This window comes from Malus sylvestris, chromosome 3 (assembly GCF_916048215.2).
Source record: "Malus sylvestris chromosome 3, drMalSylv7.2, whole genome shotgun sequence".
NCBI classification, from domain to species: Eukaryota; Viridiplantae; Streptophyta; class Magnoliopsida; order Rosales; family Rosaceae; genus Malus; species Malus sylvestris.
This window is the reverse complement of record NC_062262.1, coordinates 35,070,029-35,084,288: the sequence shown is the minus strand read 5'-3', so window position 1 is coordinate 35,084,288 and position 14,260 is coordinate 35,070,029. Positions and strand designations below refer to the sequence as shown.

At 39.1% G+C, this 14,260-nt stretch overlaps 2 protein-coding genes and 1 long non-coding RNA gene across 3 annotated transcripts; all 3 read left to right on the top strand.

Moving 5' to 3' along the window:
* Positions 1 to 3,816: 3,816 nt before the first annotated feature.
* On the top strand, positions 3,817 to 4,465 carry LOC126615786 (uncharacterized). The gene is made up of 2 exons (XR_007620899.1): positions 3,817 to 3,963; positions 4,164 to 4,465. It is a non-coding gene; the product is annotated as an uncharacterized LOC126615786 (long non-coding RNA).
* A 530-nt stretch (positions 4,466 to 4,995) lies between these two features.
* LOC126616681 (E3 ubiquitin-protein ligase MIEL1-like) lies at positions 4,996 to 8,734 on the top strand. The gene is made up of 12 exons (XM_050284767.1): positions 4,996 to 5,162; positions 5,243 to 5,330; positions 5,434 to 5,490; positions 5,610 to 5,642; positions 5,730 to 5,807; positions 5,924 to 5,967; positions 6,067 to 6,107; positions 6,532 to 6,614; positions 6,698 to 6,789; positions 6,892 to 6,961; positions 7,758 to 7,796; positions 8,154 to 8,734. The coding sequence occupies exons 1-12, from the start codon at positions 5,095 to 5,097 to the stop codon at positions 8,277 to 8,279; spliced, it is 819 nt and encodes a 272-aa protein (XP_050140724.1). The 5' UTR covers positions 4,996 to 5,094; the 3' UTR covers positions 8,280 to 8,734.
* A 2,383-nt stretch (positions 8,735 to 11,117) lies between these two features.
* On the top strand, positions 11,118 to 13,901 carry LOC126615849 (zinc finger protein CONSTANS-LIKE 13-like). The gene is made up of 4 exons (XM_050283764.1): positions 11,118 to 11,918; positions 12,343 to 12,555; positions 12,625 to 12,893; positions 13,452 to 13,901. Exons 1-4 carry the CDS (start codon positions 11,319 to 11,321, stop codon positions 13,540 to 13,542), a joined length of 1,173 nt encoding a protein of 390 aa, XP_050139721.1. The 5' UTR covers positions 11,118 to 11,318; the 3' UTR covers positions 13,543 to 13,901.
* Positions 13,902 to 14,260: the final 359 nt, after the last annotated feature.

Sequence of the window (14,260 nt, the reverse complement as noted above, 5' to 3'; positions counted from 1 at the left end):
GAGTCTCAAACAGGAGATTAGAGGGCTCAAGCATGAGAATAAACAGTTGCACCGGCTCGCACATGACTATGCTACAAACATGAAGAGGAAGCTTGACCAGATGAAGGAAACTGATGGTCAGGTTTTACTTGATCATCAGAGATTTGTGGGTTTGTTCCAAAGGCATTTATTGCCTTCGTCTTCTGGGGCTGTACCGCGTAATGAAGCTCCAAATGATCAACCTCTGATGCCTCCTCCTTCTAGGGTTCTGTCCAGTACTGAGGCTCCAAATGATCCCCCTCCGGTGCCTTCTCTTTCTGGGGCTCTACCGACTGCTGAGACTTCTCCTAAGCAACCTTTGTGAAGGCTCCCTCTTGTGTGTTTATTTTGACTCATGTATATGTACATATTTGTAGCTTATCGGGAATATCAATAAATAAGCTTTCCTTCATTTCAACGTATTGTGTTAAATACACCAAAGCCTTCTTCGCTAAGTTCTTTGAATTTTCTTTTGTTGAAGCTTGTATGTTGAAGCTTGTATGTTGAAGCTTTCTGAGTGGAGCATGTAGGTTGGGGTAGTGTTCCCTTAATTTCCCGAGTGAGGAAAACTTCTCGGTTGGAGACTTGGAAAATCCAAGTCACTGAGTGGGATCGGCTATATGAATCTTAGAACGCCATTGTGCTCGATCATGTGTCATGTCCTTCGTTAGATCCAAGTACTCTAAGTCTTTTCTTAGAGTCTCTTCCAAAGTTTTCCTAGGTCTTCCTCTACCCCTTCGGCCCTGAACCTCTGTCCCATAGTCGCATCTTCTAATCGGAGCGTCAGTAGGCCTTCTTTGCACATGTCCAAACCACCGTAACCGATTTTCTCTCATCTTTCCTTCAATTTCGGCTACTCCTACTTTACCCCGGATATCCTCATTCCTAATCTTATCCTTTCTCGTGTGCCCACACATCCAACGAAGCATCCTCATCTCCGCTACACCCATTTTGTGTACGTGTTGATGTTTCACCGCCCAACATTCTGTGCCATACAGCATCGCCGGCCTTATTGCCGTCCTATAAAATTTTCCCTTGAGCTTCAGTGGCATACGGCGGTCACACAACACGCCGGATGCACTCTTCCACTTCATCCATCCAGCTTGTATTCTATGGTTGAGATCTCCATCTAATTCTCCGTTCTTTTGCAAGATAGATCCTAGGTAACGAAAACGGTCGCTCTTTGGTATTTCTTGATCTCCGATCCTCACCCCTAACTCGTTTTGGCCTCCATTTGCACTGAACTTGCACTCCATATATTCTGTCTTTGATCGGCTTAGGTGAAGACCTTTAGATTCCAACACTTCTCTCCAAAGGTTAAGCTTTGCATTTACCCCTTCCTGAGTTTCATCTATCAACACTATATCGTCTGCGAAAAGCATACACCAAGGAATATCATCTTGAATATGTCCTGTTAACTCATCCATTACCAACGCAAAAAGGTAAGGACTTAAGGATGAGCCTTGATGTAATCCTACAGTTATGGGAAAGCTTTCGGTTTGTCCTTCATGAGTTCTTACGGCAGTCTTTGCTCCTTCATACATATCATTTATCGCTTGGATATATGCTACTCGTACTCCTTTCTTCTCTAAAATCCTCCAAAGAATGTCTCTTGGGACCCTATCATACGCTTTTTCCAAATCTATAAAGACCATGTGTAAATCCTTTTTCCCATCTCTATATCTTTCCATCAATCTTCGTAAGAGATAGATTGCCTCCATGGTTGAGCGCCCTGGCATGAACCCGAATTGGTTGTCCGAAACCCGTGTCTCTTGCCTCAATCTATGCTCAATGACTCTCTCCCAGAGCTTCATTGTATGACTCATTAGCTTAATACCCCTATAGTTCATGCAATTTTGTACGTCACCCTTATTCTTGTAGATAGGCACCAAAGTGCTCGTTCGCCACTCATTTGGCATCTTCTTCGTTTTCAAAATCCTATTGAAAAGGTCAGTGAGCCATGTTATACCTGTCTCTCCCAAAAGTTTCCACACTTCGATTGGTATATCGTCTGGGCCTATTGCTTTTTTATGTTTCATCTTCTTCAAAGCTACAACCACTTCTTCCTTCCGGATTCGACGATAAAAAGAGTAGTTTCTACACTCTTCTGAGTTACTCAACTCCCCTAAAGAATCACTCATTTCATGTCCTTCATTGAAAAGATTATGAAAATAACCTCTCCATCTGTCTTTAACCGCGTTCTCTGTAGCAAGAACCTTTCCATCCTCATCCTTGATGCACCTCACTTGGTTTAGGTCCCTTGTCTTCTTTTCCCTTGCTCTAGATAGTTTATAGATATCCAACTCTCCTTCTTTGGTATCTAGTCGTTTATACATATCGTCGTAAGCCGCTAACTTAGCTTCTCTGACAGCTTTCTTCGCCTCTTGCTTCGCTTTTCTATACCTTTCACCATTTTCATCGGTCCTCTCCTTGTATAAGGCTTTACAACATTCCTTCTTAGCCTTCACCTTTGTTTGTACCTCCTCATTCCACCACCAAGATTCCTTTTGGTGTGGGGCAAAGCCCTTGGACTCTCCTAATACCTCTTTTGCTACTTTTCGGATACAACTAGCCATGGAATCCCACATTTGGCTAGCTTCCCCCTCTCTATCCCACACACATTGGGTGATTACCTTCTCTTTGAAAATGATTTGTTTTTCTTCTTTTAGATTCCACCATCTAGTCCTTGGGCACTTCCAAGTATTGTTCTTTTGTCTTACTCTTTTGATATGTACATCCATCACCAACAAGCGATGTTGATTAGCCACGCTCTCTCCTGGTATAACTTTGCAATCCTTACAAGTTATACGATCCCCTTTCCTCATTAGAAGAAAATCTATTTGTGTTTTTGACGACCCACTCTTGTAGGTGATCACATGTTCTTCTCTCTTCTTAAAGAAGGTGTTGGCTAAGAAGAGATCATATGCCATTGCAAAATCCAAGATAGCTTTCCCATCCTCGTTTCTCTCCCCAAAACCATGGCCACCATGAAAACCTCCATAGTTGCCTGTCTCCCTGCCCACGTGTCCATTTAAATCTCCTCCTATAAATAACTTCTCCGTCTGAGCAATTCCTTGCACCAAGTCTCCAAGATCTTCCCAAAATTTCTCCTTCGAACTCGTATCCAACCCTACTTGAGGTGCGTACGCACTAATCACATTGATAAGTTCTTGTCCTATTACAATCTTGATTGCCATGATTCTATCTCCTACCCTCTTGACATCTACAACATCTTGTACCAAGGTCTTGTCCACGATGATGCCAACACCGTTTCTCGTTCTATTTGTGCCCGAATACCAAAGTTTAAACCCTGAGTTTTCTAGATCCTTTGCCTTACTACCAACCCACTTAGTTTCTTGTAGGCACATAATATTTATCCTTCTCCTCACCATAACTTCCACTACTTCCATAGATTTTCCCGTTAAGGTTCCTATATTCCACGTTCCTAAACGCATTTTGCTCTCTTGAACTCTACCCTTCTGTCCTAGCTTCTTCACCCTCCCCTGTCTAATAGGATCAAAGTACTTCTTTTGTGTGTCCCGGGTAAAGTTGATAGGAGCATATGCTCCCAAACAACTTTGAGTGGAGTCGTTCGAAAAGAAGTTTCTATGGCCCCCTTGCTCATTTAACACTGCATCCGGGTGCCGATGGAGATACAGCGACCCTTGCTCACTTATCACTGTGCTCGGGCCACACAGCGCGCCACTTACGGGTGACGCCCTAGCTTTAGCGCGATTTTGTTCTGGATTCATTTTCATAAGGATTCGACGTGATCATGGAGTGCCGGCTGTCGACTAGACGAAGTGAAAATCATACATGGGGACAGAGTTTTAGAGAATAGCAAGACACTTGCTGATTCCAGAATAACCGCCGGTAATCAGACTGGTGAGGCTGTGATCATGCATGCCGTAGTACAGCCTCTTGTACCCAAAAACAAAAAGACAGGTTAACTTGTTTTAATCTTCGTTACAATCAAGTTGTTTCGTCACAAGTGCAGATTGACGTTTTTGTTTGTTCGAAAAATCTTGAAATCTTTGAAGTACGATCTTGTTTTGTTAGTTATGAAATATTTGGGTTTGGAATTTCCTGCATGTTCATGGAGGATGATCAGAGCCTAATGTCTATATGGGATGAGTTTTGTGCAGGTAAAAACCAGAAAGATATGCAAAAGATGAACTCATGCTCTTGCACCCTCCTTTAATCTGGGTAGCAGGCTCTCTGCAGCTTCGGTTGCAGAGGACGGATCGCGTTTGATTTTCACAATTTTTTCGTAATTTTTTCGTAATTTTTTCCTTCATGTTTGATGTAAATGCAGTGTAAAATTTTCATTCAAGTATGTAGTCATGCAATTAAAGTTGCCTTTGTTGTTTTAGTGCTCTTTTGTCAGCACGTCACGTGTGTTACTGTTTCACGTGTTATAATGCAACTAATTTCTTACGTTTTATAATTTGAGCATTACCTGACATCGTTTCAAGTACAACTAAAAGGTTCTCGTGTATGAGATTTACCCTAATACCATGTTTACTTACTCAAAATGAGCAATTTCAAGGGTATTGAAAAATTATTTGAATTCTCTCCATTTGCTAACAAATAAGTAGTGAAATTTTATCGACTTCTGATTTTAAAAGGTTTAAGGATTTCACATTACAATCCGTAATCCAAATACTTGAAAAAGAGAGTACAACAACATACAAAGTGAAAAGAGAGGTATAGAGAAATTCTTTGTATGTCTTTTATCTCGCCTTTATTTATAGTAAACATAATGACTGTTACCTCATGTTTCTAATTTTTTTCTTGTACAAGCGGTGTTAATCAATTTAGATTACGAAAATGAAATCCGACCTCGAATACCAAGGAAGCGTATCTGCTCTAGCCAATGCGGGTCTTTTAGCCGTTAAAAAATAGTATTGGGCCTGCATGAATTAGTAATGGGTCCAAGGCCCAATCATTCAGGCGTCTTCTTCTTCCTCGGACTTATTTGACAAGTCCGTAGAGACAGCTACCTTGTCTCCTCAAACTCTCTTTACCTCCAATCCATTCAACAACTCGGGTATTCTCCCGCCGCAGCAACCACCCATGGGGGAAGACTCTTCGGCTGCGCCGCCCACTCTTACCCGCCAAGATTTCGGAAAGATGGAATACGGGTAATTTTCGGTTTCGTGTTTTCGCGGGTTTTATCTCAACAACCGCTGAATCTGCTAATGTTCGTTCTTGTTTCTCATAGATGCGACCATTATCGGAGACGATGCAAGATTCGTGCCCCTTGCTGCGACCAGATTTTCCCCTGCCGCCACTGCCACAACGAAGCCGCGGTAAGATATATATATCTGTGTGTGTGTGTCTACGTATGTGTTCATATGTAATTTGGGATTTTTTAACTTTTGTATTTGATTTTGTATGTTTTGTGGTAATTAGAGCTCGCTAAACAACCCGAAAGACCGCCATGAGCTTGTCAGGCACGATGTCAAGCAGGTACGCCCTTTGCCCCCGCATATATTTGTCCATACTTTCAGTGTTGTGTTTAATCATAGTGTTGATTAGTGTAGGTTTTGATGGAAATTATTAATTGGGTTTTGCAATTCATTTTGTAGGTTGTATGCTCAGTCTGCAACACCGAGCAACAGGTTCGATTTTCGCAATTGTCGTGTATTTGAATGGTTTGGAACCTTTTAGGTGAGCTTTATTTTGCCTTCATTGTAATCTGTTTCCAGGTTGCTCAGCTTTGTTCTAACTGCGGTGTCAACATGGGGGAATACTATTGCGACATTTGCAAGTTCTTCGATGACGAAGTAGGATAATTAGCTTCATTGAATTAGATAGAAGTGTCTGAAATTGGATTTCCATTCTTTAGGTTTCAAAAGTTTTAGTATTTAATATCAGATATACTGTTTGGCTAATAATGCAGACTCACAAGGGACAATTTCATTGCAATGAGTGCGGAATTTGTAGGTTAGCCACTGGTCTTCTACCTTTTGTTGATTTCTGTTTTTCTAATCGTGCCCTTATTTCAAACTGAACCATTGCTTTCGTTGGATATTTTATTATCAGAGTTGGTGGTAGCGAGAATTTCTTCCATTGTCAGAAGTGTGGTATGCCCTTACCTTGTTTTTCTGTTTTTTGTTATTTGGTTTTGTAAATTTAATATTTGCATTCCCTGTTATTTTTGTTTTCAATCATACTCGTCCGAGCTTGCACCTATCTACAAAGAGTTGTTTCACATCTTAACTTGGAGAGAGGAAAAATTCCATGATTTTAGGATACTCCCCAAGAAAATATTTGTTGAAGATGGAGTGGGGCTTATATAACTCAGAGAGTTAGAGCTTGTGGCTAGAAAGTTGAGACCATGGTAGTGAGGGGTTCAAATGCCTCATTTCCTATAATTGGCCAAAAAATGAACAACCTTTCCTTTCAGAAGTAGGAAAATCACGGTAGAGATAGCAGATCTGTAGCAAGGGCCAAGGGGTGTAACATGAGGTCTGATTTGCGTTTTCTGATCATCTTGCATGAAAACAGGTTCTTGCTATGCAGTGGGTCTGCGTGATAACCACTTATGTGTAGAAGACTCAATGAAGAATCACTGCCCTGTTTGCTATGAGGTCTGAGATTAATTTAGTAGTTCAATAAAATAAATTAAAATAACAATGCTGTTGTTCTAACAACTTTCTTGTTATCCTGACAGTATCTTTTTGACTCGGTTAAAGTCACAAATATTATGAAGTGTGGACACACAATGCATTCAGATTGCTTCATTGAGATGCAAAACCAAAATCAGTTAACTACATTTTATTCCGAGATAGTTTACTCTGTAACTTTGATGATTTAAACTCAAATAGTAGTTGTTTGCTCATAATATGTTTTGGATTTATCTTCCAGATATCGCTGTCCCATTTGCTCCAAGACAGTGCTCGAAATGGGTCATATGTGGAACTTGTTGGATGCAGAAGTATGTATTCTGTTCTCGCTGATTCCGCTTTAATCCTTGTAGTCTACATTACTTTTGTGTTTATTAGTTAACATATAATTGATTTTGGTGTTTGCCACTCATGTTTAAAATTTCACGAGCTGTTTTAGTGTGATTCTGTGTTTTTTTCCCTTAGAAGCAGGTAATGTCCCCCATAAGGGAGTCCACTGGAACTGTGCCCTGCCCCTGCTTCTAGACACCCTAAACATGAGGAATTCTCAAGTGGAGTTGTTCCCTACCCTGCTTTGTTTCTGCCCCCTTCGTGCTTTTAGTATTTTTATTTTTGTTTCTATTTAGGCTCTGGATTTGCACCTTTTAGTTTCTCGTGGATTATCCTCAAGTTTTATAGTAGAACTTAGGTATTCCAGTGCTCGGCATGCATTTCCCATGGCAGTTTCTTTGGATATTTAGAAAGCAAAACCATCCGGGAAAGTTGCTATAGTCACTTTGATGGTGATAATCGTTTTCAAATAATCAAAAGTGTGGCTTTGCATAACTTGTGCTTCCATCACCTTATATTTCTAATCCCAAGCCTCTGTTTAATTCTTCCCCCTCCCTTCCCTAGTTAGGGCAATACCGTTGTAGATTTCTTTTATTGGTTATCAGGTGCTCTCAATCTTGTTTTGTCGTTTTTCTTAGCACAGTTGTCACAGACCATGATTTCTAGTAGATAAAACTATCTGGTTTTAGTGGCTTTTGATATATATATTTATGCCAGCTGCTTGCTATCTTACACATCGTCACTGTGATTCTGAAGTTCTTTTCTTTTGGGTGATAGATTGAAGCCACTGCTATGCCTGCGGAATACCAATATGAGGTAGTTGCTTTAACCCTTTTTTGGTCCATCTTTCAGTTAACTTAGCCATAGTTTACAGACCTTGTGCATCTACAGGCCTTGTAATTGGCTTTCATTGATGAGGTCTTTGATCATTGCATGCTTTTCGTTTTTTGGTCTAGAAGAAATGAATTTTTAGATGCAATATTATATCAGCATAGCACTATCTAGTACTCTATTATTCCTAGTCCAATACATACAGAAATTGTCGACTTACAATTGCTTTTCTATTTATTATGTGATTCTTTTTCCTCACCTAAGTGTAAGCATATCTATATACTACACCATTTCGGGAACAAATGGAATGTAAAAAGTTGCACTTGTAATGCTTTTTGCCAGGTATCAATTCTTTGCAACGATTGCAACACAACTAGCAACGCCCCCTTTCACATTTTTGGACACAAGTGCGGCAACTGCCATTCATACAACACCAGAGTAATAGATAGACCTACAAACCATCAATGACGTTCTGTTGAAAGGTTAGTGAATATGCGAAGGCTATGCAGTGCAGATTAGACTCTTTTGGCTATGCTTTCATCGGTTTGGACCAGAATTGTCCTCTCGTGCCTCTGCCGCGTGTACGCCAAGTGCATGAAAGAATCTACAGCTGCTGTAATTGACTAGGTTCCATTGGTTCATCCAATTAATATCAAATCATCAAGTTATTGTCGAAGCGATAGGAGAACTTGAATAGCCTGAATTGAGTTATTTTTTCGTGAAATCTCTGTGGTAATTGCCAGTGAGCAATTTGTCATGCCTGCCTCAAGAAATTTCTTAGCTTTTTGCTGTGTGAAGTTTAATCTGTATGAGAAGATAGAAATCTGTCATGTTTGGTTCGTGATTTCGACCGCTATTTCTTCCTTATGATCACAAGACGCTGTAATGGTAGTTTTTCAAATCGAACAACATGAATTATAACATTTCTCTTTAGCTGACTGCATGAATGGATTGGTAAGGGTAAACACTACGCAGCGGTGTGGCAGTCAGACCTCTCTCTTAACATCTAGGCCCTGATTCGCAGCCCTAAGTGAAGGGACAAAAGCGGACTTTGCCCTATGAAGTAGTTTCTTTTCTTCCGCTGGCGGGTTGTCGGCAAGCGCGACGAGAGCCTTGAAAAAAGAACCGGGCATAGGGTACAGAGGCGGAGTCTTTTTGCAAGATTTGAGGGTTGAGAACTTGGGCCACAAGGTACTGAAAATTGACATCCCTCCTCTCACGTGAATTTTGGTGCACAAATTGGAATTGGTCACCCTAGAAAATGAATTTGGACCAACTTTGGTACTTGGTAGTGAGACAAAGGAGTGAATAGTGGTGATTGACGTTGTGGATTGTCTGTGTGCATCTTCAACTTTATGATGTGTTGACCCCTTCGTAGACAACAAGGCTGTTGATGAATTGATGAAGCGGACCCCATTTATGAGGCTTGTGAATGTGATCATATCTTCAATTCATGATATCATTGATTACATCACCAACTTGTAGTTTGAGAGAACCATCTTGCGGGCGTATTTATTTTTTCCTAAAAAGGACAAGGATTCTCTGTCCTCTCATTTTCAATGCCCTTTTATTTTGTGCGGTCACGGTTAAGCCACGTCAACATTTTATATTATTTTTTATAGAGATAATAAGACAAAAATAAATAGTAATATAAAATGTTGATGTGGCTTAATCATGATCACACAAACAGAAGGGCACAGGAGGGCACCAGAAGTGGGAGGGCAGACAATCATTGTCCTACTAAAAATGTGTTTAGGTAATAAAAAAAAAAAAGTTTTAACGAAACACTCTTGGTACTATTTATCTTTAATGAAAAATCATATTTTTACATTTTTCTGGTACTATTCACTACACATTTATTTTTCATTTTTCATTAAAACTAAAGTTTTTTTTTCTTATACTTTTCATTAGTTTTCCTTAAAAAAAACTCTTCTGACAACGTTTCGCAAAGCGTCTATGAATTATAAAAAGAATGGTGTTATTCATATTTTCTTTTACTTCATACGCATGCTTTGTTAATTGCACTAAGAATCTCTGCAGTTTATTCGAATGTTCACACCTTGTAGTTTGTTCTATTGTAATTTTGTCCTTGTAATTTCATTTTTTTAATACCGTCATTCTATTTTGTCAAATAAGCCAAAACTTCTTCCAATTTCAAATGAGAAAATGTGCAAAACCAAAAAAAATCAACTTTGACAAATTGAACTGAAAGCAACAAAACTATAAGACTAATGAGTAATATTAAGAAGATTAAATTTTATAAATTTTATAAATTAAATAACATGAAAATTGATGTTTGAATCACACATAATTTGATTTGTAAATTTATTTTATAAATTTAGTCTAAGGATTACTCAAGACGGATATACGACAAAGCAAAAATTCAAGTAAACTACTTGGACTAGAACTCAAACTTCATAAAGAGATATTACTCATTACTTTATGATTTTGTTCAATTTTTTATTAGTTCTTTTGGAGCTTTTTCAAAAATAAAGACCGTCGACGTGAGGATCTTCTCTGGATTCACATTGTGGAATCTTAGATATTTTCATATTCTAACGTTCATCGTATATAGTACGGTTAATTTTTGTCAAATATTATTTGTATTTAATTTAAATAAAAAATTAAATAATTTCTAATCATACGATATACGATAAATAATTAAAATGTAAAAATTCTTAAAAGTCCCACAGAGCCAATCCGGATGAATCCAATATTCCATCGACATGGACGGTCAGCCACCATACGAAACATCGAAGCTCGAAGGTCCCAAAACTTGAATCTTCTTCTGATTTTTTACTTATTTTATTCCCTTTTATTCACAGTCCACACAAATAGGAGAGACGTTCATCCTCTGCTGCAAGTATCAACTAGCAACTTCCAAATCCCACCTTTTTCTCTGCTACCAAAAAACCAGTCATAATTACTGCAACTGCTAACCAAAAGGTTAAAAATCTAACTTTTCCATTGATTTAGTCTTCATACGATTTAAAATGTTTTTAAAATGATTCAAAAGTGTTTTTAGTATTTTTTACAATAATCAAAAGTTACGTATCTTTGAAGTGTTTTTAAAATTCAAATTATTTTCTGTAAAAACGCAGTCATTTTAGAAGAACTTCACATTTATATAAAAAGAAGCTACAAATCAATGAACCTTATTTAGGGGGTGTGATATTCACACAATCTATTTTACTTTTCACACAGCCTTCTAATTTTTAACCATTGAATCGGATGGATCGAAAAAAATCAACAAATATAAATTAACAAGAGGTATGTAAGAAATAAAATGCACCAGCACATCCCCTTATTTAATATTCCTTCTTCTTCACCAAGTAACGAAAATATTTCCAAACTTTGGATAAAAAACGGATAAGAAAATTCATATAAAAAGGAAGAACACAAAAAAGCAGAGAGATTTATACAAAAATCTGAAAACCCAGAAAAGTTTGAAAGTCCAGAGAGATTTGTAAGGAAATCTGAAAACCCAGAAGCCAGAAAAATTTAGAGATGGAGAAAATTAATGGTGGTACGAGAAATGAAGAACCTGGAGCGACCCAGAAGCGCGTCTGTGATTACTGTGGGACTTCAATGGCGCTGCTGTACTGCAGAGCGGACTCCGCCAAGCTCTGCTTCTCCTGCGACCGCGAGGTCCACTCGGCCAATCAGCTTTTCACGAAGCACACTCGCTCGCTGCTCTGCGACGCATGTGATAAATCCCCTGCCTCCATTTTTTGCACGACGGAGGGCTCTGTTCTGTGCCAGAACTGTGACTGGGAAAGCCACAACATTTCGTCGTCCGCGGCGGCGACGGCCGTGCACGATAGGAGGCCGCTGGAGGGGTTTTCTGGGTGTCCTTGTTTGAGTGAGTTGCTTGCGTTTGTTGGGTTTGAGAATATGGATAAAAAAGCTCTGCTTTTGAGTGATGAGGGCGGCGGCGGAGGTGGTGGTGGGTTTTTGGGATGTGGGGTTGATGGCTTTTCGGATTTGGAAGATGGGTTTTCAGACTTTCTGGTTTGGGATACTCCCTCTGTTATTAGTCTTGATGATTTGATCGTTAGCAATCCGGCTTACAAATTTCAGGCCATGGGAGTTCCTCCTCTGCCTAAGGTCTGGATTTTAACCTCCTTTTTCTTTTGTTTATCTTTTCGAGAGTACTGTATTCTAAGCTACTCTAATCTACGGAACAAGGTTCCAAGCCGCCTCGCAAGGGGCGAGCTCACTCTTTTAGCCAACTGGCCTAACACACGTCTGCATATTTTTAACAACTTTTACTAGTTCTTGCATACCTTTTCGGTAGAAGCAAAGTTCAATGATCTTCTTCTCTCCCCTTCCCAAAAGAAATGATTTTCAAGTAATATTTCTGGATTACTTGTTTTTTTTTGTTCTCTCAAGATTTCTGGTAAATATTCAGTTTTTGTTTTACAAAAATATACAGAAAATTTGAATTTATAGAGTCCAAAGTATGGAACTTGGGTTTATCTATCCCTTACTGCAATTTTTGGCACGGTTAAGGATATTGTTGTTGTATCAGAATCGCAATGCTGCTTGTGGCCAACACAAGGAAGAGATAATTCATCAGCTTCGTCTGCTTGTCAAGTCGGAACCCAACCTGTTTAGGGAAGATGTGGATGTTAAATCCCCCAAGGGATTCCAATCCCTCGCGTCCAAACAAAATACGCAACCAGGAAGCTTCCTCACAGGTTTTGGATATGATACAGAGCCAACTGCATTTCCTGCGCAGGAGGTGTGAGTCTATTTTGTAGTACTTTTAGTTTTAAGTTGAAAAATGGTTAACCGTGTTCCTTTCATGTAGGCACATGAATCGCAGTATAATGGTTGCAAGGCTGCAAATCATGATTCGTGCCCGAAAACATCAATGAGGAGCTACCTTCAGGACTGCTGTGTAGTTCCTGACAAACATTCGTACAACGATGGCACTGGAAGTCGTGCTAACGAGGGTCATGGAGGGCAAATGAACTATGAAGCCTCTGCAGGTTTTCCGAAAGTTGTTCCACATGAGATAAGTTGTCAAAACAGAGAGACCGCTCTCTCGCGGTACAAGGAGAAGAAGAAAACAAGGAGGTATTACATCCCCATTTCTACACAAGTATCTCTTCTGAGTTACAAATTGATTAGAGGATTGCGAAAATCGTTTTGAGCCATTGACATTCTGAAGTTTTATGAGTTTACTGTTTAGGATTCTAGAGTTGATTAAAAGCTTTTCATAAAGTTTAGGAATTTGTTTGATTGCAGCAAGGAAGATTAAGATTTTACATCCTTTATGTGCTCAATTCATGTTGACAACTAGAAGTTCGAAACTAACAGGCATCGACACTGTAAAATCCAGTTAGAGTATGATATATGTTTAGTAACGGAGGCCTTTACTTTTTATGTTCGAAGACTTGTTGAATCTTTTGTGGGTGATTATCTGATGTTTCGACTGATTGATGGAAAAGTTCGGAATTAGGGAAAGTTGTTATGAATTCCTTTCATCAATGGTTGGCTTTGTCTGCCCATCTGGTGGTTGTTGTGATGTAACTATAACCTTAATTATTTATGCACCTCCATTTCTGCTTGATCTGTCATCGTCTTTGGACCTTGTCAATTGACGTATGTATGTTGCTTGGAAACAAAAACCAGGTATGAGAAACAAATCAGATACGAATCACGGAAGGTTCGAGCAGAAAGTAGGACGAGAATTAAAGGACGTTTCGCGAAGGTGGATCGCTGATAGAATGTCAAGAAAATATGACACTAGACCAGACTTTTGTTACCTCCCATTCACACATCACCTTCTTCTTCAACAGCTTTGACAATCAGATTAAAAGAGTTTTTACTGAGATCGATCCGGACAAGAAGTTAAGAACATTTTGCTAGGGTCATCAAAACACTGGTATGCAGTCCCTGAGAAAATTAAGATGCTATTAAAGTTAGATTACGGATATTTATTGTTAATCTTGTATTTAGCTTTTGAAGCTGTAGTTCGGACCCTTTGCTTACTTATTTCTGAAAGATGAACCATCTTGTACTTGTATTAGGCTTCTCCCTTTGTAGTGATCAAATGGGATAATAGAAATGTAACTTCGAAGACATAGGTTATTTTAGTTGGTCAGGACAGTGCGTCGAGTCTTACGCATTTGCTTTATAAATTATCGATACGTCGGTTTTGAAAAACAGAAGAATAAATTCCAGAATTACATAACTCCAAAGTTGAAGCGTCACCATTGACCAAACACAACTTGCAAACCTAAGCAAAAGATACAAGAGGCACAATTAGACGCGGTGGTGGGTGTCTGGTTCTGAAATGTCCCACGTTTACTAGATTATGAGACCCATGTTTATGATGTTGTGCTGAAAGAGATCTTTTCAGTCGATATTACAACAACAACAAAGTCTTTTCCCATTAAGTGATCATCACTTAATGAAAAAAGACCACTTAATGAGAAAAT

Excerpts from the sequence above, each read along its gene's own strand:
- LOC126615849 (XM_050283764.1), top strand. The coding sequence starts at position 11,319 with ATGGAGAAAATTAATGGTGGTACGAGAAATGAAGAACCTGGAGCGACC. Across the intron at positions 11,919-12,342 it reads GAGTTCCTCCTCTGCCTAAG|AATCGCAATGCTGCTTGTGG; the intron begins GTCTGGATTTTA and ends TTGTTGTATCAG. Across the intron at positions 12,556-12,624 it reads CTGCATTTCCTGCGCAGGAG|GCACATGAATCGCAGTATAA; the intron begins GTGTGAGTCTAT and ends CCTTTCATGTAG.
- LOC126616681 (XM_050284767.1), top strand. The coding sequence starts at position 5,095 with ATGGGGGAAGACTCTTCGGCTGCGCCGCCCACTCTTACCCGCCAAGAT. Across the intron at positions 6,790-6,891 it reads GAGATGCAAAACCAAAATCA|ATATCGCTGTCCCATTTGCT; the intron begins GTTAACTACATT and ends TTTATCTTCCAG. Across the intron at positions 6,962-7,757 it reads GGAACTTGTTGGATGCAGAA|ATTGAAGCCACTGCTATGCC; the intron begins GTATGTATTCTG and ends TTTGGGTGATAG.